We start from the raw sequence: 25,737 nt of genomic DNA on the forward strand, positions 1-25,737 counted from the left end.
AACCTCCCTGGGCACGGAGTCTTTTATAGGATGGGATGGGGGGCTGGTCTTGGGTAACTGAGGGCAGAGAGGCAGATTTCTCAGGTCAGAAAAAAGATGGAGAAAGCACATCTTTGGGCCTGGCTGCAGTGGCCAGCAGGTGGTGTCCACCCGACCTGGGTTTCACCCATGTGAGCCCACAGCCCCTCTTTGTCCTTGGGGAGCTGCAGCAGAGCCAGGGGCTGGAGACAAGGGGGCTTTGTTTTGTGCACAAGCTTGTCAGCTCTCAGGGCCCATGAGAAGGAGTTTCTGCCCCCAGCTCTGTGAGTTGGGGAAGGATCTCCTTCCTGGGCCAGGAACCCCTGGTCTGTGGTGACTTCCCCTGAGCTGGGCTCATCCAGAGCTCTCATTTCTTTTTTTTTTTTCTTTTCTTTTTTTTGAGAGAGAGAGAAAAGAGGGAAAGAGGAACTAAAGAGCAACATAAAAAGGTAGACAGACACAGACAGACATCAGCCTGTGAGGTGGTGCCGGTTCTGGATGCCCATGGGGACTCCTTTTCCCTGGGTCTTCTTTATTCCTGATAAAATGAGTGTTAAAGTAGATGATGTTCCTTACCATTTATTTGAGCTTGACTAGTGGTCCTATGTGTGGCTGGTGAGGAACTGAGCTGGTTCCGCTAAGCTTCTCTCTCGGACCTTACCAACCTGTGAGCCCCAATAAGCAAAGACCCAGTGGCTGCCTCAGTCAGTTGAAGTCAGTATCAGTGACAGTGACGCTGTGATAACAAACAGCCCCATCCATCTGGCTCCATCCAATGATAACACGTATCTTGGCTACGCTACCTCTGCAGGGTGAGTGGGCAGGAACCTCTGTTCATAATGGTGTCTGACTGAGGTGGCTTCATCACCAGAGTGCTGCCTCCAGCAGGATGGGACTGGCAGCCAAACTGCACACTCTCCAGAATCCTCCCACTTCCTGCTCTTCTTGTACCTCATATGTACGTGTGGGGTACAGGTTAGAGCCTCGAAAGAGTGTCTGACCATTTTATTCTTTGAAAAAAACCCACAGCCATATTAATATAATACCATAACTTTATCTAAAATGACCCACATAAGTGAATGGGTTGTAGTGCATTTAGGCTACAATCATCACCATAAGTTTAGAACATTTTTATCACCCCCTAATACCCAAAAGTAATCATTCCCCATTTCTTCCCCTTACTCCTGCCCCCCTCATCTACTTTCTGTTTCTATAGATTTGTCTTTTCTGGACATTTTTCTTTCTTTTTCCTCGCTCTTTGTGTGTGTGTGTGTGTGTGTGTGTGTGTGTGTGTGTGTGTGTGTGTATTAGCGTTAGTGTTACTGGGAATTGAACCCAGGGGTATTCAACCTCTGAGCTACATCCCCAGCCTATATTTAGTTTTTATTTTGAAACAGGGTCTCACTAAGTTGAAGAGGGCCTCACCAAGTTGCTGAGGCTGGGATCCTCTTGTCTCAGCCTCCCAAGCACTGGGGTTACAGGCATGCACCATTGTACCCTGCTTCTCTGGACATTTCTTGTAAATGGAGTTATGCAATATGCCTTCTTTCCTGTCTGGCTTCTCTCACTTAACATAATGTTTTCAGGATCCATCCATCTTGTAGCACATATCAGTACTTTGTTCATTTTTGTTGCTGAATAATATTCCATTGGATCATATTTTGTGTATACATTAATATTTGTTGATGAACATTTGTGTTGTTTCTACTTTGGGGTTATTACAAAGAATGCTGCTATGCACATTTATGTGGATAAATATACATTTATGTGGACTTATGTTTTCATTTCTCTTGGGTTTATCTAGAAGTAGAGTTGCGCGTTCCTTTGAATAACTATGTTTAATCATTTGAGAAACTGCTAAACTGTTTTCCAAAGTGGCTGCCCCATTGTATAAAATTATCAGGAATTTACTAGGCTTCTAGTTTCTCTGCTTCTCCACCATTCTAGCCATTTTAGTGGGATGAAGACAGTGACAGGCACATGGAGGCGTGGCTGCCCGAGGAGGATTCTGGGTTCCTTCTCCTTTCCAAGAAGGGGGTCCTCTCCTGGTTTAGTGAATTCAGACACAAGGGACACAAGGTCAGTATGACCTTGTGGGAAAAGAAGCCGCTACCCCTGACCTGTGTCTGCTGGCCACCTGCTCAGCGCTGCTTCTTGTGGGCTGGGTGTGTATTCGTCCTTGTGTCCTGGGACCCTCGGCCAGCCCGCCTTCCCTGCAGCTGGCAGGCCGGGAGCAGTGTCTGCACAGGGAGGGCGCAGCAGGCCAATCGCCTCCCCAGTGAATGGGCCTTTGGTCCTCAGTAATCTCTGCCGTCGGGTGAGGTGGAGGCCGGAGCCATGCGCAGCGGGTCCAGAGCCCCTGGCCAGCAGCTGGGCCGCGGTCTGCCCTCTTGGCGTGCTCAGATTCCCAGCTGGAGGCTGGGAGGGGAGCGTGCACTCTCTCCCTCGGCAGCCCTCCCGTCATTCCAGTTTAGTTAGACCTGTCAAGACCCCAACATACTCTAATCACAGCCAAGAAAAGACACTTGACCTCCCACTAGTCAAGTCTTTTTCTTACCCACACTACTTCACTTTCTTTCTCCTCCCTCTCCCCCCTCTCTCTCCTATTTAATTTTTATTTTTTATTAACATTATCATAATTTTTTTTGTGTGGTACTGGGGCATGAATCTGGGGACATTCCACCTCTGAGCTCTACTCCCAGCCCTATTTTTTATTCTTTATTTTGAAACAGGGTCTCACGAAGTTGCAGAGGGCCTCACTAAGTAGCTGAGGCTGTCTGCAAACCATGATCCTCTGGTTTCAGCCTCCCGAATGCTGAGATTACAAGCATACACCCCCCACACCTGGTTATTAACAATATTTTTTTGTGTTAATGGGGATTGAACCCAGAGGCATTCTACCTCTGAGCTACACCGAGCACCTTTTATTTTATATCTTGAAAACAGAGTCGAGCCCGTCGTGGTGGCACACACTTGTAATCCCAGCATACGGGGAGGCTGAGACCGGAGGATCACAGTTCGCAGATAGCCTCAGCTAGTGAGGCCCTCTGTAATTTAATGAGACCCTGTTTCAAAATAATGAATAAAAAATAGGGCAGGGGGTGTAGCTCAGAAGTCGAATGCCCCTGGGTTCCATCCCCAAACACCACATACACACAAAAAGAAAACAGGGTCTTATTAGGTTGCCCAGGGTCTTGCAAAGTTGCTTAGGCTGGCATCTAACCTGTGATCCTCCGGTCTCAGCCTCCAATTACTGGGATTACAGGCATGCGCCACTATGCTCAGCTATGCAAACCCCAGATGCCAACACTTAACTTCTCTCCCTCCTTTCTCCTTTCTTTCCCCCCAACTCTCAGCTGATGGCTTCCTCTACATGATGGATGCTGTTTTAGTCAGAATTCTCACTACTGTGACCCAAACACCCGACACACAGAACTTGGAGGAGGAAATATTCCCAGAGGTCCAGGCCCCTGGGCAGGCTCCTAGCATGCACGGGTGTGTGGAGGACGCTGCTCTCACATCACGGAGGCTGGAACCTGAGAGGACAGGGGAGGGTCGAGGGATATAGGAAGTCCCCAAGGCCACCCCCGTGATCAGCCGCCGCCGGCCTCACTCTACCTGCCGAAGTTACCAGCCAATAAACCCATCCAAATGACTGATCCTTCTGCGGATTGCCCGCTGAGGAGATTAGAACCCTCATGACTCAATCATTTCGCCTCTGAACGTTTGAATTGCCAATACCTGAGCTCACGCGGGGGACGTTCCATATGCAAACCATAAGGGGCGCCATGATGCCACTCATGGGGTCTAGAAAGCCAGGTCTGGGGGTTGCCTGGAGATGGAGAGGGGTGGCGGGGGCATAGGGAAGTGCACCAGCCACTCCGACCACGCCTGGGGAAGGGCCCGGGTCAAGTGTGTGCTCCGTCCGGAGCAGTGGTAACGGGAGGGGATGGCTTTAGACGGGTGCTGCCAGGAGAGATGCGCCTAAGACAGAACCGTTTATCAAATCTAAAAGTGGCCTGAGGACATCGCTCAAAGTGTAGAGGCCACAGGGAAAGCGGCACAGTACCAGGCAAAGCGACACAGGCTGGCTTTCCTGGTACAGCTGCTCTGGCTGCCGTGGCGGGGTGGCGGGCACGATTTTAGCGGGTGCTGGAGAGGCAGAGGTGGGGTGAGCGGGTGCTGCAGTGTGTGGCTGCGGGTGGGACCAGTGTCCCCCGGGGGTCCTCTGCCCCGCAATCTGAGTGGACCTGAGCCCGGGGCTCCATCCCCCTCTACAATTGTGGGGGTGCAGGGCCTTCTCCCCATTTTGTTTTGCTTTCAGTTTTTTTTTTTTATAGCAGCCTTTTCCAGATTTAGAGAAAAGAAAGCACACCCAACTGCAGCGATGGGCCCTGCAGAGCCCTGATTTCTTGTCCTGGTACACCTGGCGGTCTGACAGGCCTTCAGCACAGACACCCGGCCCGGCTGCTTTTCCTTGCTGGCCTGGGCAGGGCGCCTGTGGAGACTCCGCCAGGTGCTCAGGTGCCACTGGGGCCGGGCCAGGCTGACGCCACCGCCAGCTCTGGAGGGGCCTGTGGCTCCTGGGTTGCATCTTCATGCCCTCAGGCTGCTAGGTTCAGCCCACATGGGTATCCAGTCCCTGGATGGGAAAGTTCTCTTTCTGGATTATTCTAGACTGTTCCTTGCTGCACTTGGCCATGCCTCTGGAGTGCCTTGGCCCTCTTCCTCGCCCCCAGGTTGGCACACAGGTGCTTGCTGCTGCTAGTGACCACTTAGGCAGGATTTAGCTCCCTACTGGCCTGGCTTTGGGGCCGACCTCTCCACCAGCCTTTGGGAGGCAGCAACCTCCCCGGAGCCCGGCCGCAGCTGCCCGTGCCTCCTTCTGCCACCTGGGGCCTCCCATCCGGTGACAGAGCCCCCCGCCCGGCCCGCTCTTCAGTCTCCGATTTCTGTCTGATGGACAGTCCTGAGGCCATTTGCAGGAAATGGCTTCCGTGGGCCTGGGATCTGGCAAATGATCAGTCCTTTCTCTTGGTGCCTCCCTCCCTCCACTTCCCCTGCTGCTCATGGGTGATTCATGCCATGTACATCCCTTTCTTCTCTGTGCCCCTCTCCCTGGCATAAGATGCTCTAAAATCCTGCCAAAGTGCTGAGCTCACACAGCGTCAGTCAGAGGCTGCCCTCACTAGGATGAAGAGAGTGTCTCAGAGCGGGCTGAGAAGCTCACATCCTTTGAGCACAGCAGGCTGTTGGGTAGGTAGGTCCTTGGACCTTCATGGTTGAGTGCAGAGGCTCCCAGGCTCAGGCTGCCCGGGGTCAAGTCCCAGCCGTGCCCTTTGCCCTCAGTTGACCTTTGGCTTTTACCCCAAGCTTTCCCATTATTAAATGATATACGGTGAAGATCTCTCCATGATAACACATACTCTTTTTTTTTTTTTTTTTTTTTTTTTTTGGTGGTACTGGGGTTCCTGGAAGCCCTTCTACCTCCGGGCTACACTCCCAGACCTATTTTATATTTTCGAAACAGGGTCTCTTACGCCAGCGCGGCTGGCTTCGAACCTGTGCTATCCTCCTGTCTCCGCCTCCCAAGCGCGGGGATTACAAGCGTGCGCCACCACGCCCGGCATAACACATACTCTTTATTTTGTTCAGTTGCATAATATTCCACTGTACCTATCTGCTGTTCTTTGAGCCAGTATTTTAAACTGTATTTAAGTAACGTGGACATTTAGGTCACTTCTGCTCTTTTGCTGTTTCTAGAAAACATTCTTGTGAAAAGCCTCGTGGATACACTATTTGTATTTGTGCAAGTCTATAATACAAATTTCTAGAAATGGAATTGCCGGGTGAGAGAATGTATGTACAGGTTTGATAGAGGTCATTTGGCCTCCATCAGGGCTGTATTATCTCACTTTGCAGCCAGTGGTTGGCCAGGGACTAAGAGGAAAATCTCCCTCCCCGCCTCCGTAACCCTCCCTGTGTGAGCTACTGTAATGCACCCAGTGTGCCCTTTGCTCCTCACGACTCTACTCTGGGTCTTATTCCTTTTTCAGAGATGAAGAAATAAGCAGAGAGCTTAAGTTACCTGCTGGTGTTTACCCAGCCAGGTAGGGGTAGAGCCTGGATTCTGATACCCACCACTTCTTCATGAGGGCAGGAGCCCTGCCTCCCCTCCCCACGAGGCTGAAGGTTAGCGGCCTGGAGCTCAGGAGCCCAGTTAAAATGGGACTCTGCCTGTCCAGCCCTGTGTCCTGGAGACCCTTGCAGACAGACAGAGGCAGGGCGGGGAGAGGCCTGGGAGGCTGGGGCCTAATTCTGCTCTAGGTGGGGGCTGCCCACTGCTGTCTGCCGGGTCGGCTTGCTCAGGGATTAAGTTTCAGCATTTCACTGATGAAAATAAATTAGCCTCTTTATTGGCCTGCGTGGCCCTCGGGACCTCTGCTGGCTGATGTGTATTTAGACTTCCTGTAAGTCACCATTTCTGTCCTAACCCCAGGGGCTCCCAGGCTGCTGCAGAAATAGCCTTGGATGAGTTTGCAGCCTGGAGCCACCCAGGCAGGAGCAAGAAGGAGAGAGGAACCAGGCCCACCGAGTCTGAACAGTCCTGGGGCTCCGAGAACTGGCAGGACTTCAGGGATGGTCTGGTTGTACGCTCCCATTGCACAGAGGAGTCAACTGAGGTCCATCCAGCACCATCCCTTAGTACTCTGGCCCCTTGGCTCCCAGACAGTACTTCCTCTGGGTCTGTTTACCATTCAGCGACTGGGTTAGGGATGTGCAGGCAGACAGAGGGCTTCGGCTGCAGCGGGAGCCATGCAGGTCTGACACCAGGAGAACTCTCTTGCCTTTGAAGATGTAAGAAATGAGACCAGCTGGCAAGACTAGCTTTTCTTGGAGTTGAGGAGAATCCTTCCATCTCTCATCCCTGTCCAGCAGGGCGAGAGACCGTGGCTAGTGGCGGTAGAAGAACAAGGCAAGTTTTAGAGGGTTCCAACAAGGCCCTGACATTGTTTGTGCAAAGGGGACTTGTATGTCTTGCCTCAACCTGCCTTTTCTCCTCCCCACGTCTTTCTTGACTCACTGTTATTTGAACCCTCTAGACTGTCCCACAAGGCCACGGGCATCCTGCCCCCATGGCGACCCATGGACGGCCTCCCCAGCCTGTGTTCTCCGGGAGGCCGGGCCAGGGCTTGTGCATCAGCAAGCTGCTTTCTCACGGGGGTCTGGGAGGGTGGCTGGTGGGCCGGCTTCTCACCGCCCGTCTTTACATCTCCCCGGTAGTCAGAGTCGATGCGTTGGCTGCTTGTCTGAGACTCCTGCCTTGTGTCGTTTGATTGCTTTAAAGAAATTGTTAGCAGCCAAGTGTTCTTTGATGTTGTTATTCTCCTTCTCCAGGGGCGATGAGGTCAGATTTTGATATGAAAGCTCAAAGCTTCTCAGATCTTTCCTTTTCCCTGCCCCCCTCTGTCTGGACACAGCTTGAGGACCTCTGGGACCAGGTGGGCACTCCTCATCGGGTGCAAGGGTAAGGAGGGCCAGGGCTGGTGTCCTGGCTCCGGGCTCCCCTCCAGGACTATGCTCCATGGGGTGGTAGCCTGTCCTTAGAACCAGAAGATTTAGAGTTCAGAACTTTTCTCCTTGTCCTCTCTTATCACTTTGGAAACCCTGGTCCAAGAAAAGGAAAATATAAGCCAAGGTCATTCAGCCAACGAGTGACACAGCTGGGGTTGAATCCAGGGCTAGGAGTTTAGGTCCAGAGCCCAGGGTCTCATGCCTCAGTTCCCCCTCTCTCTGTCTAGCTTGGGCTTTCCCAGCTGTGGCACCATTGGCATTCTGAATTGGCAATGGCTTGTTGTGGGGGGGGGCTGTTCTGTTCATTGTGGGTAGCTTAGCAGCACCCCTGGCCTATCCTCTCTAGATGCAACAACCGAAACACCTACAGATATGGTTCCATATTTCCCTTGGGCACACCTCCAGGTGAGGACTACCAGACACCTGGCCCTGGTGGCTCTTCTAGCTCCTCATCTTCACCCATGTCACCACTTGCAAGCTGTAAAGTAGCCCTCCAGTGGGGGCACCATCCTGCTCCCTGCTTCTGTTCTAGTGCAGTATGGAAACCCAAACACCCTGCCATTTTGTTCCTTAAGAAGAAAAGCAAAGAATCTAGCCTGGAGGATGCTTCTACATCTGCAAGGAAAAGAAAACTCGACAGGAAGGGGTTGAGCCTCCCAAGGAGGCAGCTGAGGGAGCTGGGCTCCCTTCTGCCCAGGAGACCGCTCTGTGTGAGCCTGCAGCTGGAGTCTGCCGTCCCGAAGGACTTCCTGGAGGGGAGGGACAACTTGTTTGACCTATAGTTACAAAGCGTTTCTTTACTGGAGAATTACCCGCCAGTGTTCTACTTTCTTTTCATGGATACACCTGAAAATTTTTGTAGTCCTTAAGTGCTGGGACTTCCAATGCCCTTCCAACTGGCCTGCTCAGGGGATTCGAACCAGACCGCTCAGTGGGGAGGACTTCCCTCTGGGAGCCAGAGACCCTGGGCAATAATCTTGGCTCTAGCATTGACCATCTGCGACTGTGAGAAACTCTCTTCCTCTCCCTGACAGAATCAGGCTGGGCGTGGGGTTGGCCTAGGCTGACTGTCCACAGCAGCAGCAAATCTGGAGTCTCAAGGAATCCTGGGTACCTGAGGAAACTCCAGAAGATCTCCAGGTCTAGTTGCTTCCCCTAAAACTCGTGTTTCATTACAGTACTCAGGCCTGCCTTGAGGGGTGGGGGCTGCTCAGCTGCCTGGGCAGACAGAACAGACCAAGTACTGGGACAGTTCCTGTGTGTGCCAGTTGACCCGCACATCCTTGGAGTCTGGGTCATTTTGTGAGACTCTGCTCTTGCTGGACATTTGATGTCATGCTTTGTTAGCCGAGAAGGGGCAGGTCAGATGACAGGTCTGTAGCTTACACATTGGTGTGATATGTATAGGCCCAGTGAGATAGAGTCACAGGAGTGCCATGTTCTTAGCCGCTGTGTTCTTGGCAGACACTGAGTTGGCATGGGTGAGAAGGACTGGGCATGATCTTAGGTTATCAAAAGCGTGGTTTCCAGAGAGTGGGAGCTGGGTTAGGGTTAGACCAGAGAGCCCTTCCCTTGGTTCCTTCGCTTCCAAGTGACCAGGAGCCTCTGGAGCCAGCGCTCGGCAGGTGGAGAGCGCAGTGGGAGGGAATGCGAGGCCCAGGTGACCTGTCAGAGTGGAGGCTTGGGTCGGGGGAACAGCACACCTCATTCAGTATTTGAAGTGCGCCTGTGGGGAGGAACTTGGCTTGTTCTGAGCCACCCAAAGGGCATCTTAAGGCTGGTTAATGTAAAAGACAGGGTACCAAGGTGTTTTTTCTTAACTTGAACTAAAATTCACCTGATTCAGCCATGTAAAGATAATTTGTTTCCCCTGCTGGTATGGAGGCTTCAGGAGAGAGTAAGATCCCATAACTGGAAGTATTTAGGTTCAGCTAGGACCCGTTCTGCCAAACCTGTCTGTCTATAATTGTCATCTGGGACTTTAAAATTCAGATTCCCAGGCTCCCTCTGGTAATTCTGTCTTTGTAGGTCTAGGATGGGGCCTGGAGATAAAGTTTTTATAAAAACTCTACAAGGGCGTCTGGTGCAGCCTCTACCTGGGGGTAGTGCGGAACCAGTGGATCAGGTCACCACTTGTAGGAACTCTCGTATGGTGGCATTCTCCAAAGTACAGTGCATGGGCCAGTATGATAACTATCTATGAACTGATTTTAGGTGTATCTGTGTGAGTGTATATTAGAAAAATAATCCAGGCATGGTGGTACATGCCTGTAATCCCAGTACTTGGGGGGCTGAGACAGAAGGATCACAGATTTGAGGCCAGTCTAAGCAACTTAGCAAAAGCCTCAGCAACTTACTGAGACTCTTTTTCCCCCCCAAAATAATAATAAAATAAAATAAAAAGGGCTGGGGTGTAGTTTGGAGGTAGAATGCCCCTGACTTTAATCTCAAGAAAGGAAGGGAGGAAGAACTTTGCACATCAAATCTGTGATATCATAGATATCAACACTTAGGCTAGTTTAAGCTAAATTAATTGTATTAGGCTGGACAAGGTTAAGCACACCTATAATTCCAGTACTTGGAAGACTGAGACAGAAGGATCTTGAGTTTGAGGCCAGCACTTGAGACCCTGTCCCAAAATAAAAATAAAAAGGGGTGGGACTATAGCTCAGAGGTGGAAGGCCTCTGGATTAAATCCTCAGTAATACATACACACACAAATTTATCTTGAAACTTTACAAAACAATAATAGAGATGATATTCAGGTGGGTAAATAAATATGAAGGTTGTGTGCGAATAGAATGTAGGCCAGCACTGCTGTGGGCAGGCTGGCTGGGACTGGCTGGCTGACTTGACTACCATTTCAAGCTGCCCTTTGTCAGTTAGTTGGTCAGTCTCAGAAGGTTCTATAGAGGTGAAGGGATCATTGCAATAGCTTATCCAAATTATTATGGTCTTCCTCGGTTTGGAGCCTGAGGCACAGGACCCTTCTATTGTCCTACTCTCTCCCCATTTTTCATGGTTTCTTTAAAGGTGGTGAGGGCTGGGGGTGTCTCAGTGGCTGAATACTTGCCTAGCATGAGGTAGGCCCCTGGGTTCCACCCGAGATCCACATAAGTCACAAACAACATGCAGATGAGAGTGTGGACTTGGCATCTTGATGTCTGTCAGCTGGAAACTTCTGGCACTTTTAGGGCACAGCAGGATCATGGTGGGAACTTGGGGGCGATAGACCTGGGTGTGGGGACGAGGGTTAATGTTCGATTCCTCTGAGTATTTCTCTCTGCCATTCATGATCTCCACCCATGGGAACAAACAGAACACCAGTAGCCAGTGGGCTGTGGGCATCACAGGCAATGGAGGGTCAGCGGCCCCAGCAAGACGCCCACTGGCATTCCAGGGCCAGGCTTCACAATGTGTTGAGGCTGCTGGGCCAGAATCCAAAGCTTTGCCCTAAAGCTCCTCTCTGGGGCTCTGCCCCCCACTCCAGGAGGCCTGCCCAGGACAGCCCCGCCCCTCAGGAAAGCCCAGGGGCTTGTAGCTTTTACCCCCCCTCTTCTAAGCCAAGGAAGTGTCCTGGCTCCTGGACTCTGCCCCCCGAGGGTGGGGGGTGAAAGAAAAAAAAAAAAAGAAAAGATTTCCACCTTATTGTTCAGCAGCTGGAAAATTGTTGTCATCTGTTCGGCCTTCCTTTTGCTGGGAATGGAAAAAAATGTGGAAAATTTGGGGAAATAAATCTCAGTACCCTTGTAGGAACTCTCTTTCGCTCTGGCCCTTGCAGCCCGGTGCGTCTGCTGCAGGCTCAGCCTCGCCCTGCTCTGGGTTCCCTCTTCTTTCTCACTTGGCCTCTGGGTGCTGGGGCTGCCCTGGATTTGGGGCTGGGCTGGGCTGGGGTGCAGGGTCGAGCTGGGGCCGGGCGTGCAGCACGGCTGGCCACTTCTCAGTCCGGCTGGAGGGCTTGGGAAGCCACTGTGATGTCATTGAAGAGCTACATAGCTGCAGATGATAAGTGAAGCCCTGGGGACCCAGCTGGCTGAAATTACAGACAGAGTTTTATCCCACTGGCTTCCTACAAGCCAGAGTGAGCCGAGAGGGGGAGAGAGCGAGCTCTGGAGCGAGGGAGTGGTGTGCGTGCGTGCGTGTGTGTGTGTGTGTGTTTGTGTGTGTGTGTGTGCGCGCGCGTGTGTGTGTGCAGGGCTCCTCCCACCCCTGACAGTCCGAGTAAGGCTGAGCAGGACAGACAGCACTTGGAGTTGCAGCCCTGCAGGAATTATTTGAAACTTGATTGAGGCCCAAGGAACAAATCGGAGAGGTTCTCCCCCTTTCTCCCTCTCCGTCCAGAGAGTAAGTGTGCTGCCGGGCAGCCGCCGCCTGTGCGTGTCCTCAGGGCTCTTTGCTGGCCTGGGGCGGGGTGCTTTCTGTGCCTGGGACCTGACGGGCAAGGGGGTGAGACAACACAGCCGTGGCCTCTGGGTGCCTTTGGCGTGGATGTCCCTTCTGGGTTTGCTCCCTGGGACGCGGAAGAGCCCCCGTAGCCTTGTGGGAGGGATGGCTGGGTGGTGGAGGTTGGCGTGTCTGGGGTGGTGGTCCATCTTGAGTGAGCACGGGGTGGGCAGAGGGAATGTGCAGAAGGTTGGGTAGCCCTGGGAGACATTATCTAGGATATCTCCCCTGTTCTGGCCTGAGTTTGGGGGCCCCCAGTGCTGACATTCTCCACTGCCCTCCTGTTCCTGGATTTTTCTCCACCTCTGTTGGCAGGGCTCTTGGCAGCTCCGCTGTCCCCACGGCCTGAGCTCTCGGACAGAGTGCCCGGGCTGGTGTCCTGGCCTGGCGGGGGAGGCCTTGGGTTGCTGTGGGCTTGGGAGCTATTTTTACCATCTCCAGTGTGCCTTCGATATCTGGTGCCCGGAGAGTTGAGGGCGGGGGGTGGGAGTGCCAGCCTGGGTTACAGTGCTGGGCTGGGGAGCTGCGGCCAGAGTCAGAGGCTGGCCTCGGAATTCCGATTGTCTTGCAGGCACGGGCTGGCGTGTGACCAGGGCAGGTCACTTACCCCCATGACTTGCTCCTTTCGGTATGAAATAAAGGACAGGGTCACAATCAAGTCTCCTGCTCTGACTCCCTCTCTCTGGAGGGCATGGTATGAATTCAAGTAAGACGGTATCTGTGAATAGCTCTCTGGGTCCTTCCTAGGGGGCCCTGGGGACACACCCATCATGTCTCCTGGACTGAAGCTTCATATGTCACGCTTTCCTGGGGTTCTCAGAGCACCCTCATGTCTGGAGAGGCATATTCTAGCCCTTCCTCCTGCCTCTCTTCCCAGCCATCTTCACCTTGAAGGGCCATTGGGGGCAAGAACACTGCCCTGGGAGCCTGGAGTCTGCTCTATTGGACACTTTCTTGCCGGGTGACCTTGGGGTCCCTGAGCCTGCTAAAGTGGGGAGTGGGCAAAGAATTAACTGATTCCCCAAGGCCCTTCTGTTCTAAAAGCTCTCAGGCTTTTAAATTTTTAAATGTTCTCTGGGCTCATTGCCCTAAGGGTCCCTGTGAGAGCCGGTCCTACCACCGAGGGCCTATGCAGGGAAGAGGCTGCAGGGGGCGGATGGCCATAGTCAAGGCTGGCTTCCTACACCTGCCAGGCCCCCGGCTGGGCTGCATTTGGACATGGGGCCAGGCACCTCCCTCTTTTCTGGCCTCAGTAGGGAGGGGGATGTCATGGCAGGAGCCCACTCAGCCGACCCTCCCTGGATGCACAGAGGCAGGCGTGCAGGTGACACTGGTGAGGTTCATTGCACAGGGGACAGAGCCACCTGCAGAGATTGACAGCAGCTCTGAGAAGAATTTCCTTCTCCTCTTTCCACTCTGTGGAAAAGCAGTGGGTCCCTTCCTAAGCCTGTTACTAAATGGGGAGGAAAGATGGGTTTTGCCACTCCTGGGCATCTGTCCCCTGCCCCAGGGGCCCAGGGCCCGTGCTTGTCCCTGTTGGCCAGTGCTCTTCTCCCCACCTGAGCCTGGGTCTCCTGGGCCGCACCTGTCCTTTCCTTCTTTCCTGTGTCTCGTGTCCCCTGTGTGTGAGTCCCCATTGGAAGTTGGGGATTTCTCTTTATCCCTTAATTCTGCTGATCTTTGGAGCCTCCAAGGAAGCTCATTCTCCTTTAGAAAGCTCCAGAACTCTGTGCAGGCTGTGACAACAGAGGGCTGCCTCAGTTCCTGGCTGGCCAGCATGGGGTGGGAGGTTGGCCAGCTGGAGGCCAGGACAGACACAGGCTGTGTCCTGGAGCCGCTGCCAACGCAGGACAGGATGATTGGAGGCCCCTCATCCCCTCCTGATGTGGGCCTCCCCCAAGCTGGACAAACCCTTTGGCGTGCTCTGGGCCGGTGCTTCCCGAGGCTTCCAGCTGGAAGGTTTCTGGTCTCTGCTCTCACTCATTTCTCCTGGACAGAGCCTGATGAACACAAGCCTGGGTGACAGAGAAGGAGCTCAGAACCAGTATCCTCACTTGTAGATGAGCATGTCTTGACTTGAGATTCCTAGATAGAATTTGAGGTGTCCAGACACTCCTTGAATTATGTGCAAAATTTCTGTGTGTGTATAAAGAAATGATTTCAGGATTTCATCGGATATGTCAAGAGATCCTTGTCTTAGGAGAGTTAATTTCACTGGTCTGGGATGTGGCTGAACAGGTCCATGGGAGGCAGTGGCAGAGGGTCTGGTTTAGCCGTTTGCAGGGTCCTCTACTGTAGAGCATGAGTATTATCTGCTCTGATGTTTTGGCTGTGGTGCCTCTCTTTTCCCTTCCCTTTGGTCTACCTAGAATCTCTGGCTTTCCGCTGGGTTGCAGGGGAAAAAGACTGTCTTAGTGACTGACTCACAAGACTGACAGCTTGTGGGGCTAGATGTACAGCAAGAAGCATTGAGGGGACACCTAGGATGTTTCCTCTAAACTCTGCAGGGCCGTCCTGTAGAGCCACGGAATATAACACTGAATTCCAAGAGGCTCCATTCACACGGACCACATTGTGAATGGCACCCGGTGGGACCCAGGCCCCAGGAGCGAGAGGGATAAAGGCCCTCTCCCTCTGGAACACAAACAGACATCAGTAGTGACGGTGCATTGGGTATCACAGGAGTGATGACTGCTGGGGTGGTGGGGACATGGTGGAGTCTGACGTGAGTTTGGAGGACATAGGAAAAGGGTTCTGTTATGGGAGAGTTCCCAGAGAAGTTGTGATTGCATCTGAAGGAGGACGAAGAAGTTGGCTGGGGAGATTGGGAGTCTCAGGGACCAGGTGAGGAAGGACATTTCAGAAGAGGGAATGGCTGAGACAGAGGGAAAGAGCATATACATAGTTTAGTAGGAATACGGTGGGTGCTTGGGAGGCTGAGACAGGGGCACCACAGGCTCAAGACTAGTCTCAGCAACTTAGTGAGACTCTGTTTCAGAACAAACGAACAAATGGCCTGGGGGTGTAGCTCAGAGGTAGAATTCCCCTGAGTTCCATCCCCAGTACCAAAAAAAAAAAAAAAAAAAAAAAATAGTGAAGGGTGTTTGGGGGTATTGAGGACAAGAAAGTTGAAGCTTCAAAAGGCAGCCAGGGTCTGGTGACAAAAGGTCTGGCATGTCCAGCAAGGGGGTTGGGCTCCATGCTGCCGGTGACCAGAGGTGTGGAGAAATGGGACGCAGAGAACTGGGAGAGGAAAAGGATGGAGTGCTTGGATACACCAGGCCTCCCTTGGTTGCTTAGCTCCAGAGTCTGAGCACTCAGCAAACCTGCAAGTAAGCATTCACATCTTCACCTGACAGGCTCGGAGGCGCAGCTTCAGCTGGTTAAGTGGCTGAGACAGGCTGGCTGGGTCGTTAAGAGGGGGACCGGCTTTCAGAGCGATGGGTGTGTCTGGCTGCAGGGGGTGGGTGGGAGGGCACTTCCCCTTGTCTTCTCTTCAGAGCCTTGTCCCTTGTGGCTTTGCTGGTGCCCAGCCTCATCCTCTGGCTCTCAAATGCTGCCCCTCAACTGCCCCAGCCTGGCTCCAGCCCTTCCCCCCGGGGGCTGGGTAGAATTGGCGGCTAAGGGGGAAAATATGTCCAGGACTTGCTGTTCTGGCTTCTCGTGGCCTAGCCTTCCTTCTCACCAAGGCTCACCCGCCCCCTAGACGCAGCAGCCTTTGATTCTTCCCCACACCTGCCCTTCGGAGTCCAGATGTCCTCCAGAGCCTCTGTCTGCCCGCGCTGCCCTGTCCAGGGTGGGCATGGTACCTCTTCCTCTTGGCACTGCATTGATTTTCTTCCATGTGGGTTGGTCATTGCTGCTCTGGGTAATGTATTTTAATCAATTGGTATTTGCTGGACATGGACCCAAAGGACTTTTTATTATGAAGGGCCCCATCTGAAGACCTTAATAAATCATTTGCTTTTTGAAATGGACCTACTGTTTGGCTGGGGGTGGGGTAGGTGGTCTCACCTCACGAAAGTTCTTGCCATTGACCATGAGGGAGGAATTCCCTTCCCGTCATGGTCGGGCCATCCGTCCTGATAATCCACATAAGCAAAATCTCCCCAATTCACACCGGGCTCTCCTAAGTCTCCGAGCCCTAAGTGCTGTAGACTTGGGTCTGGGTTTTCCAAGTTGTTATCTACCTGTGTGTGCTCACGGGAACAGGCAGGAGTGCAAAGCCCAGGAGAGCTTGTGAAAATGCACAATCCTGGCCCCACCCCAGGCCTCTGAGGGAAAATCTCTAGGAATGAAGCCCCAGAATCTACAGTTTTTACAATGCCTGTTGGAGCAACTGCTCCCGAACCATATAACCTTAGCATTCTGTATTTTTTTCTTTTGATCTATATGGATATCCGAGATGTGTGTGACTCCTGGGCTACGCTGTACTGCCGGCACCACACCTCTGCACACGGCCCTGCTGGGCGGGGGCCTCCGGGAGCAGGTCCACGTCCAAGTCAGCTGGGGATTTTCCTCACATCTTTCCAAGTGCATGACTCGCACATTTGGATTAGGGCCTGGGTGGAACGAGGCCCCTCAGTGTGCAGTGCCTGCTGTCAGATGTAGTATCCAGAGTGGGGCCTGGGCTTCCTGCAACATCTGGGCAAGTGGGGCCTTGAAGACATGGTGGGTCTTTTCAACTTTCCTGGAGAAATGGGCAGGGAGATGGCTCATTTTCCTGGACAGGATGTCCAGGCTGGCCTGGGCTGGGTACCTGGGGCTCTCTGTCAGCCTGTGCTTCTATTGCAGTTAAACCTTCTACTGGGCCAGTACCTGAGCCTCCAGCGAGCCTGACCCCTCCCTATCCCATGCCACCCACCCTCTGGGAGACCAGCTCCTCCTCTCACGTGGCTTTATCTGAACTGGCAAGTCCCATGGAGGCTACTGAGTCTCGGACCGATGGCCTTGGTGGCCCCTCAGCTTAAGAACCTGAGGCCATTTCCCCCAGCCTTCTGCAAGTCTCCTTCTTATAACATTCCTTGTTCTCATCCTGTCTGCCGTTCTCTTTTGCCCTTCCTGCCTTGATAGATTCAAACCAACATTGTGTTCCGGCTTCTTGTGGTCCCAGTAAATAGCTCTTAATGTGGCCGTGGTGGACAGGGAGGGGGGGCACTTATCTTCATCTCTGTAAGAGGGGGCGGGGTGCATGTTCCACACACCAAGCCCACACGAGGGGCGTTCTGCAGATCGCTCCTGGGGGTGTCAGGCTCGAGTGTCCTTGATTCTGCCCTTGAGATGAAGAGGAGGACCACTCGGGCAACAGGCACATGCGCCCTTGCAGCCAGCACCGACTGGGCAGTCAGGAGCGACTGGCCCCTTCTTTGAGGATAGCAGGAGACATTTTCACTTGTATTTAGCAAACAGGATTTAATTAAGCAATTTACACCACTTCGATTTTCTTTGCCAGTCTTAGTGGCTTGGCAGTTGATTGTTCCTGATGTTGCTGCAAACAGGGGCCCATGTGGGGATAAATTATATGGTGGAATAAGTTTAATATTGACATTTTCAAAATCGATGAACAGCGAGGCCTGGCTAGGAGGGCCAGGGAGGGACCGGGGGTTCGGGTGGTGAGAATCAGTGAGAGTCCTCCGTCCTGCCTTGAGGGACGCTTTCTCAGCTCTCTGGTGGGAAGCTTTTTAATGCACCCAAGACAGGCCGGGAGCAGTCTGGGAGCAGGTTGGGTCTGCACCCACAGCTCTCATGGTCTCCATGTCTGGGTGTGAATGGGGAGCCCGCTGGACATGGTGGCCTTTGCCATGCAGATGATGGAGGGGCAGTGGCCTGGGAGACACGTGCGGGCACCTCTTAGCATAGCCTGCAGCCTTCTGGGCCCCGTGAGAAGGAAAGCCGGCTCTTGAGTCCCCACCCAGCTCACTGTCTAGGGCCACCCCAGAGATCCCAGTGCAATGATACTCCTGAGGTTAGTGCCTTTTCCCTCTGGAAACACCCAACTGGGGTCTTTTCTTTGGGGCATAACAAGGCAACCAGAGGGGCGAAGGGCAGCCTCTCTCATCCTGGAGAGACATCCAGGCCTGGACTTCTGTCTTAGCTGCCTTTAAGAGTCTGGATAGGGGGCAGGTTGGTGGAGATCTGAAACCCATCTCAGTCAAAATCAGCTCAGACCTGCCCACAGCCCTATGAGCCCCTGGCTGCTGTAACAGCACCCTGGCCCTCTGTCACTTGGGGTAGCTGCTGGCTGAGATTCTGAAAGCTTGGAGAGAACCAGGTGTAGAAAGTTGGTTGTACAGAGCTGAGTGAGTGGGCCGAGCACCCGACTCCAGGGAGCGTGGGGTACAGAGCCTGTTGGACACCTCTGTGTCAGCTCTTGGTGACGTAACGTGACTGCCCTATGGTTTGTGCATGTGCATGCCTGTGTGTGCATGTGTGTGTGTGTTCATTTGGATATTCCTGTTTTGTGGTCATCTGATTGCTCTGTCGTTGGCCATGGGCTTCTGTGTGAGGGTTTATTTTTAGACTGTCACTGCTAGCCTGAGGGCTAATCCTTGGGCATGGCAGGAACATTTGTATTTTCTGAAATGTTTGTGGCTTTAAATTTAAATATTTATTTTGGGGTATTCCTGCCTTTTATGTGTTTATTCTAGTGTGTGTGTGTGTGTGTGTGTGTGGTGTGCGAGAGAGACAGAGAATAAGAGAGAGAGAGAGAGGGGAATGAGAGAGAGAAAAATAGATATGAGAGCAATGTAGCATAATATAAATGTTGTGGTCTTTGAAGTGAACTTGGGTTCTGGGCCCGGCTTTACCAGGTCGTGTATATCTGCAAATCATTTATCTTGCTCTCAGAGCCTCATTTCTCCATCTTCATAGTGGGCATAGCACCACGTGACTCACGAGGGGGCAGAAACAGGGTGTGGGCAGAGTATCTAGTGAGGTGCTTGGCCCACGGGAGCTGTGCACGGCCCGCCTGCCCTGGCAGGTATTGGTATTTGCACGTGCACACCCTCGCCCGCGCTGGCTGGGGTTCTTGGCGTCGTGTGGGCACCCAGTGAGCGCAATGTCTGCTTGTTTTGGAGATGGGTGATCTCTGGCTGGCATGTGTCCCTGGCTGTCCTTGTGTCTGGCTCTGTGTGACTGCTGGTGTCTGGGCTGGGGTTGCTACAGCCTGTGGAGGGGAGCTATTGTCTGCCTAGACTGGAGTGGAGTGAGGGGAAAGGAGGCAAGGAGAGAGAGAGAGAGAGAGAGAGACAGACAGACAGACAGACAGACAGACAGACACAGACAGTCTGCGCCTGCGCCTCCTGGGCTGGAGGCTGGGCTGATGACTGCACAGGGTGTGAATGTGAAGTCACCGGCTCCTCTGGGTGGGGGAGGCGGCTCCTGACTCAGCCCTCTGGCCCCCAGCCACTAGCACTCACTTTTTCCTTTCAGAGAAAGTATTGCTCGTGGGGGTCCTCAAAGCTGTCTGCAGACAAAAAGGACGCCTCTCTCCCATGAAAACCTCAGCTATGTGGTCTTGACCCATCCGTAAAGTGCTCCCCCACCTGCTCTGACCCCTGAGCCCTGCCCAGGACCCCACAGGCACCCTGCCCCAAGCAGAGAGTGGGCGTGTTCCCCACTGTTGGCTCTGACGAGACTTACCATCGCTTGACTGTGCCCCCTTCACTGGCGGCAGGGACAGTATGGGCCAAGTTTGGTCGTGAGATGGGGTCCATGAAGAGGGGACAGTGCTGGGGAGGAAATGGGAACGACCTCTAGAAATGCAACACTGGGCAGAATGAAAGGCATTATATGTCTGCCTGGTTCTAGAAAATTCTTTGTATTGAGCCAAACTTGGCAGGGGAGGCTGGAAGGCAAGTCTGTCTCAGAGAGCCCCACCCTGCCTCCTGCTTCCTGTCTGTAGCCCCACCGCCTTGGGCATGATGGACCTTTCACGGCACCCCTGCCTTCCTCCTGGGCTCTTCCCCTGTGCCAAGGCTGTCCTTGGGAGGGTTGGATCTCCACATTTAGACCTCTACATGATTCAAGACAAAGCCCACCTCTCCTGGTGTTCTCCCTGTAACCCAGAGTTCACCAGAGTTCAAGCACTGATACAGCACTGACATGCGTCAGCTCAGAGCATTGCGTGCTCAGTGAAGGGTAGCAGTTTAATAAGCTCCAACCCGATCCTATTATTATCCCCACCTTATGCACAAGGACAGAGGCCCAGAGAGAAGCTCGGGCCTGCATGGTCAGGAAGCTGGTGAGAAGTCAGAGCTGGGTTTGGGATTAGCACACGTTGTCCCCAAGACCCCATGCTGAGTCCTCTGCCCCAGAGCCTGGGTCGGGCTCCTTTGCCCCTCACCAAGGTGTAGATAAAACAGGTTTGGCAGTGGGAGCTCTTGGCGCCTTTGTTCTGGAGAACAGCCCATGTTCCTGCCATCCACTGATGTCTGCTGTGTCCCTTGCTCTGTCCTTGCAGAGGTGGTGGGGCACACCCAGGGGCCACTGGATGGAAGCCTGTATGCCAAGGTGAAGAAGAAGGATTCCCTGAACGGCAGTACCGGGGCTGTCAACACCGCCCGGCCCGCCCTGTCATCCACACCCAACCACGTAGAGCACACGCTGTCCGTGAGCAGTGACTCCGGCAACTCTACAGCCTCCACCAAGACAGACAAGACCGATGAGCCTGTCCCCGGGGCCCCCACTGCCCCCGCTGCCCCCGCTGCTGCCCTGAGTCCCGAGGAGAAGCGGGAGCTGGATCGCCTGCTCAGCGGCTTTGGTCTGGAGCGAGAGAAGCAAGGTGCCATGTACCATGCGCAGCACCTCAGGGCCCGCCTGGCCGCCGGCCCAGCTGTGTCCTCCTCGGGCCGTCATGTCGTCCCTGCTCAGGTTCATGTCAACGGTGGGTCCTTGGCCTCTGAGCGGGAAACGGACATCCTGGACGATGAGCTGCCCAACCAGGATGGGCACAGTGTGGGCAGCATGGGCACGCTGTCCTCCCTGGACGGGGTCACTAACATCAGCGAGGGGGGCTACCCGGAGGCCCTGTCCCCACTGACCAACGGTCTGGACAAGCCCTACCAGGTGGAACCTCTGGTCAATGGCGGCGGCTACCCGTATGAGTCTGCCAGCCGGCCAGTGCCTGCCCACTCCGGCCACCTGGCCCCCCTGCGGCCCTCCTACTCTATGCAGGAGGGCTTAGCCGGCTACCAGCGGGAGGGGCCCCACCCAGCCTGGCCACAGCCAGCGGCCGCCGCCCACTACGGCCATGACCCCAGCGCCATGTTCCGCTCTCAGTCCTTTCCGGATGCTGAGCCCCAGCTGCCCCAAGCTCCAGCCCGTGGGGGCAGCAGCCGCGAGGCCGTGCAGAGGGGACTGAATTCATGGCAGCAGCAGCAGCCTCGCCCACCTCCTCGCCAGCAGGAAAGGGCCGAGTTGCAGAGTCTTGCAGCCAGCAGGCCCAGCCCCCAGCCAATGGCAGAACCCCCCATCCCTGTTCTCCCTCAGTTCCCGAGGGCAGCCTCCCAGCAGGAGATCGAGCAGTCCATCGAAGCCCTCAACATGCTGATGCTCGACCTGGAGCCAGCCTCTGCGGCTGCCCCCCTGCACAAGTCCCAGAGCGTCCCCGGGGCCTGGCCAGGGGCTTCCCCACTTTCCTCGCAGCCCCTCTCGGGCTCCTCCCGCCAGTCCCACCCATTGATCCAGTCCAGATCTGGCTCTATCCCTAGCGGGCATGCCTCAGGATCCCCTGAGCCAGTCCCTTCTGGAAGGTCTTACTCACCTTATGATTATCAGCCATGTCTGGCTGGGCCCAACCAGGGTTTCCGGCCAAAGAGTCCAGCCTCCTCCTCTTCTGCCTCCTCTGCCTTCCTTCCAAACACCCACGGCTCTCCAGCGCCTCAGCAGCTCCCAACCTCTCTCCCTGGCCTCGCCACTCAGCCTCAGCTTCCACCAAAGGAAATGGCCTCAGACCCCTCCCGAACCCCAGAGGAGGAGCCGCTGAACTTGGAGGGGCTGGTGGCCCACCGGGTGGCAGGTAAGCCATCACATCTAGATCCCCTCCTCGCTCCCTCTCCCCCTCTGCTCTGGCCTTGGGTGCCCTTGCTGGAGGGAGGGGCAGGCACAGTACCAATCCAAGCACTGAGGTCCAAAGGTCAATGTCCATCAGCTTCCTGCCTTGAGAAGTTTTCAATCTAGTCATGGGACTGGTACCTAGACATATGATTCTAATAGAACAGTGTGTGCTATGATAGGGGGGAACATGGTCCCAGAGCCTGGGAAAGCAAAACTTTCAGGGGAAGCTTCCTGGAGGTGGTGACTTTGGCGCTGGAGGTTAGCCTTTCCAGGCAGAGAGGAGTCTCTGCCTCTGCCCGCCAAACTCGCTGTCCTCAAACTTCAGGTGCTTGTGTGGGAATGGAGAAGGCAGAGGGCGGCCTCTGTTGATTTGATTTCCCTCTCAGGCCCTCCAGGAGGTTCTAATGAAGCCCGAGAAGACATTCGGGCCTCTGAGTGTTCGACCCAGTGGGGCCCTTGGGGTGCTTGTCTTTGTGGGGAGGCTCAGCTCCTGATTCTTGGTTTGCTTTCCTGCTAGTCCTTGCTTAGGACCAGCTTTGTGTGGGGAACAAAACTCCTTTTCCTATCAGAGCAGATCCAGGAATAGGTCTGCAGAGTGAAGAAAGGGTAGGGTAAACAGAAGAACCTATCAGGGAGAAGGAAGCAAGAAGTAGGCATAGTGGGGCTCCCTGCCTTCCCTCACCTGAAACGGTCCCCCCGGGGCAGCCACACTGGGTGGCATATCCTCTCAGCTGATTTTTGTTGTGAGGTGACTCAGCATGGGGAGCCTGCAGACTGGGTTAGGGGTGCCCAGCCCTCGGCTGACGGGCTGGTGAGAGCTCAGGGCGGAGTAGGGGAGGCTGGGCAGCTGGCTCTGCCCTCCACCCCTTTTCCTAAATTTAGGGGAAGCTGAGTCACTGTGCCAGCTGTAGGGAGGGAGGGAGAATCCCTCCCTGGGGATGGACCATGGGTTTGGGGAAGCAGCTCGTAGAAAGCAGCTTGGCTCTTGGGTCGGGCCCAGGACCTGTACTGTGGAGCACAGCAGAAACCCCAGTTATACTATTAGTAGTTTGCACATAATGTAATTTGGCCATAGTGGAAGTATTTACCCCATGGAAGTTGGTAACCAGGTTTCACCTGCCTGGAGAGCGGCTCCAGCAGTCCCTCATTGCTTTACCTGAGCATCAAACACAGGGTGAGCAGCTCTGTAGCCCTGGGGTGAAATGCCCCATGGGGTGGTCCAGATGGGCCTTTGACTTCTGCTTCCTCCTACATCTGGGCCCCTGACGTAAGGACACCGCACCCCACCCCTGCCTGCTGTGTCAGCAGGAACTCGTTTCCTCCCAGTTTTATTGAGGGGAGAGGAACGGAGCCACCCAAATTCCCTGAAAATGTAATTCTCCTCTCAATGTTTTACAGAGTTGAGGTGGTGGTTGGAAAAATAGTGACACTAGTCTAATGATGGATGGGATCTGAAGGCCTTGTGGGGGGAGGGCGGCAGAATGAATTTCCTCCTCCTATCAGAACCCTGCCTCTCCTGGAGCTTGCTCAAGAGGAAGCTATGGTGCTGATGGCCCTGGTAGGATGTCTATCTTGAATGGACCTCCCCTCAGCCTTTTCTGTCCTGCCAGTTCCTGAGATCTTGACCATTGACTTCCATATCCTGCAGCCTCTCAGGTTTGGGCTGCTGTCAAGTCATGGGGAGGGAAGAATAGTGTTGGCACAGTGTCCCTGCTCCCTAACTCGGTTATCATCTCCTGCCAACTGCAAGTGCCTCAGGAGAAGGGTTGAGATGTACAGTGGGGGTAAATATAACCAGTCCCCTGAATCCTCTTTGGTCGGTGCCCTCTCCTCAGCAGACTTTCTTATGTCTCCAGGTTCTGGTAGCACAACTTCCTCAGTAGCCCCCCCTCAGTGTCTGAAGTGTCTTTGTAGATAAAGGCACACAGCCATGATCAGTGCATAGAATGTTCTGGGAGCCAGAGAAGACAGACTTCCAGCACCACTTCTTTCTGCTCATTCTATATTCTGTTGCAAGAAACTGGAGCATAAGCATCCGCATGAGTAACCCAGGAAGCTCAGATCTGAAGGAGAGCCTCTTTACATGGCCATGAACTTGATCTGGGTTCTCTGGTATCCCTCAAGGCTTCTTTTTCTCCTTGGCTGTCCTCCACACCTCAGCACTGTGTCCTAGGTTCATTCCATTTTGTTTTGATCACTCCTCATGTCTCACTTAAGATTAAATCTCAGAAAATGTATAGGCAGTTTTTGTAACCTAAAAAAAAGTACATACTGCAAACCTACAGTCACATTTTCTTGTGAAACATTGGAAGCATTCCTGTTACAGCCAAGGGTCAAAATAAGGATGTCTGTTATCACCACTATCATTTGATGCTATATTCGATATCCCAGCCAGTGTAATAAGACAAGAAAAATAAGAGTCAGAGTTGGGGAATCCAACTGAGGTATCTTATGTTCCTGATTCTGTGATTGGACTGATATTGGATGTCTCTAGAGGTAGAGATTTCAGGTCATGTTAGAAGTCAGATATGGATCTTACCATTAAGGAGTCTAGAATTTAGTAGGGGCCTGGGCAGACCTGAAACTTTAAGATGAAGTAATTTGTAATAAAAGGGTATGGAAATGTTCTGTGGGAAAGAAGCAAAGAGGCTGGAGAGGTTGGGGAGGCTTGTGAAGTGTGGTTTTAAACTGAGCTTGAGAGATGGATAGGATTTTGAAAGTAAGTGAATTCACTGGACAGAGGGGTCACCATGAGAACAGAGAAGTATAGGGAAGGTTTGAAGAACTGTGAGTGGATGGAGAGCATTAAACACCATTAGAGGGACAGTTAGGAAAGGCAGCTGGGAGTCTGTCTCAGGATGGTCTTAAATACCAGACTAAGGAGCTTGAATTTTATCTAGCGGCAATGTAGAAAAACATCACTGTGGCTTACCCAGGAGACCGTGTCACAATTAGACCTGTAGTTCAGAGAGATGTATCTGAAGGGTCTGGGAAGGAAGAGTATACAAAATGGGAGATTTTTTTTGAGCTGGAAAATGTTAAGAGCTTTTTTAGATAGTTTTGGTAATGGAGACAGATTAGGATGCTGACCATGGGCATCTCTTCAAAAGAAGAGATGCATTTGTGGAGAACCAGTGGACTCACAGATTGACCAGCTGGAGAGGATGGATGAGGACAATCCTGAGGCACCACGAGTAGAAAGAGGATGGTGGTTTTACTAGCATGCAGGCGGCGAGGAGGCTGACGAGGTGTAAGACAGAGCTGTCATTTTGAGTCAGTGTTGAGTTTGAGGCTGCACAGAATTGGAGCTTGACAGAGTGGGAAGCACCACAGATTTTGGACTCTTTCTTATAAGGGCAGAGGTGTGGGTGTCAGAGGGCACAGAGGGGAAAGGTCCTGAGGGGAAGTGGAGGCTCCAGAGGGTTCTGAGAGCAAATGCTTGGGGTGGTGATAGGAGACGAGAACAGTGTGTCATCACGAGGCCAAGAGAGTAACGGGTTTCAAGGAGGCAGGCTGGGAGGTTAGAGGTGTCGAATGGAAAGATCAGAGGAAAGGAGGAGATAAGGAGAGAAATCCAGTGGGCTCATCAGGTAGGTGGCTCAGTGATCTTCAAAGGCATAGCTTCACTGAGTGCCAGTGACAGAA

At 53.4% G+C, this 25,737-nt stretch overlaps 1 protein-coding gene across 4 annotated transcripts in view; it reads left to right on the top strand.

The window, feature by feature from the left end:
- Positions 1–25,737, top strand: part of TNS1 (tensin 1) — a gene marked incomplete at both ends in the record, with an annotated part of 220,739 nt that overhangs the window by 155,146 nt on the left and 39,856 nt on the right. For all 4 annotated transcript variants that reach the window (XM_080688952.1, XM_080688953.1, XM_080688954.1 and 1 more), the window contains one exon: positions 20,498–22,054. In XM_080688952.1, the coding sequence (XP_080545078.1) occupies positions 20,498–22,054 (1,557 nt within the window). The remainder of the gene's footprint in view (positions 1–20,497; positions 22,055–25,737) is intronic.

Source organism: Muscardinus avellanarius (assembly GCF_963383645.1).
Source record: "Muscardinus avellanarius genome assembly, chromosome: 2".
Taxonomy (NCBI): domain Eukaryota; kingdom Metazoa; phylum Chordata; class Mammalia; order Rodentia; family Gliridae; genus Muscardinus; species Muscardinus avellanarius.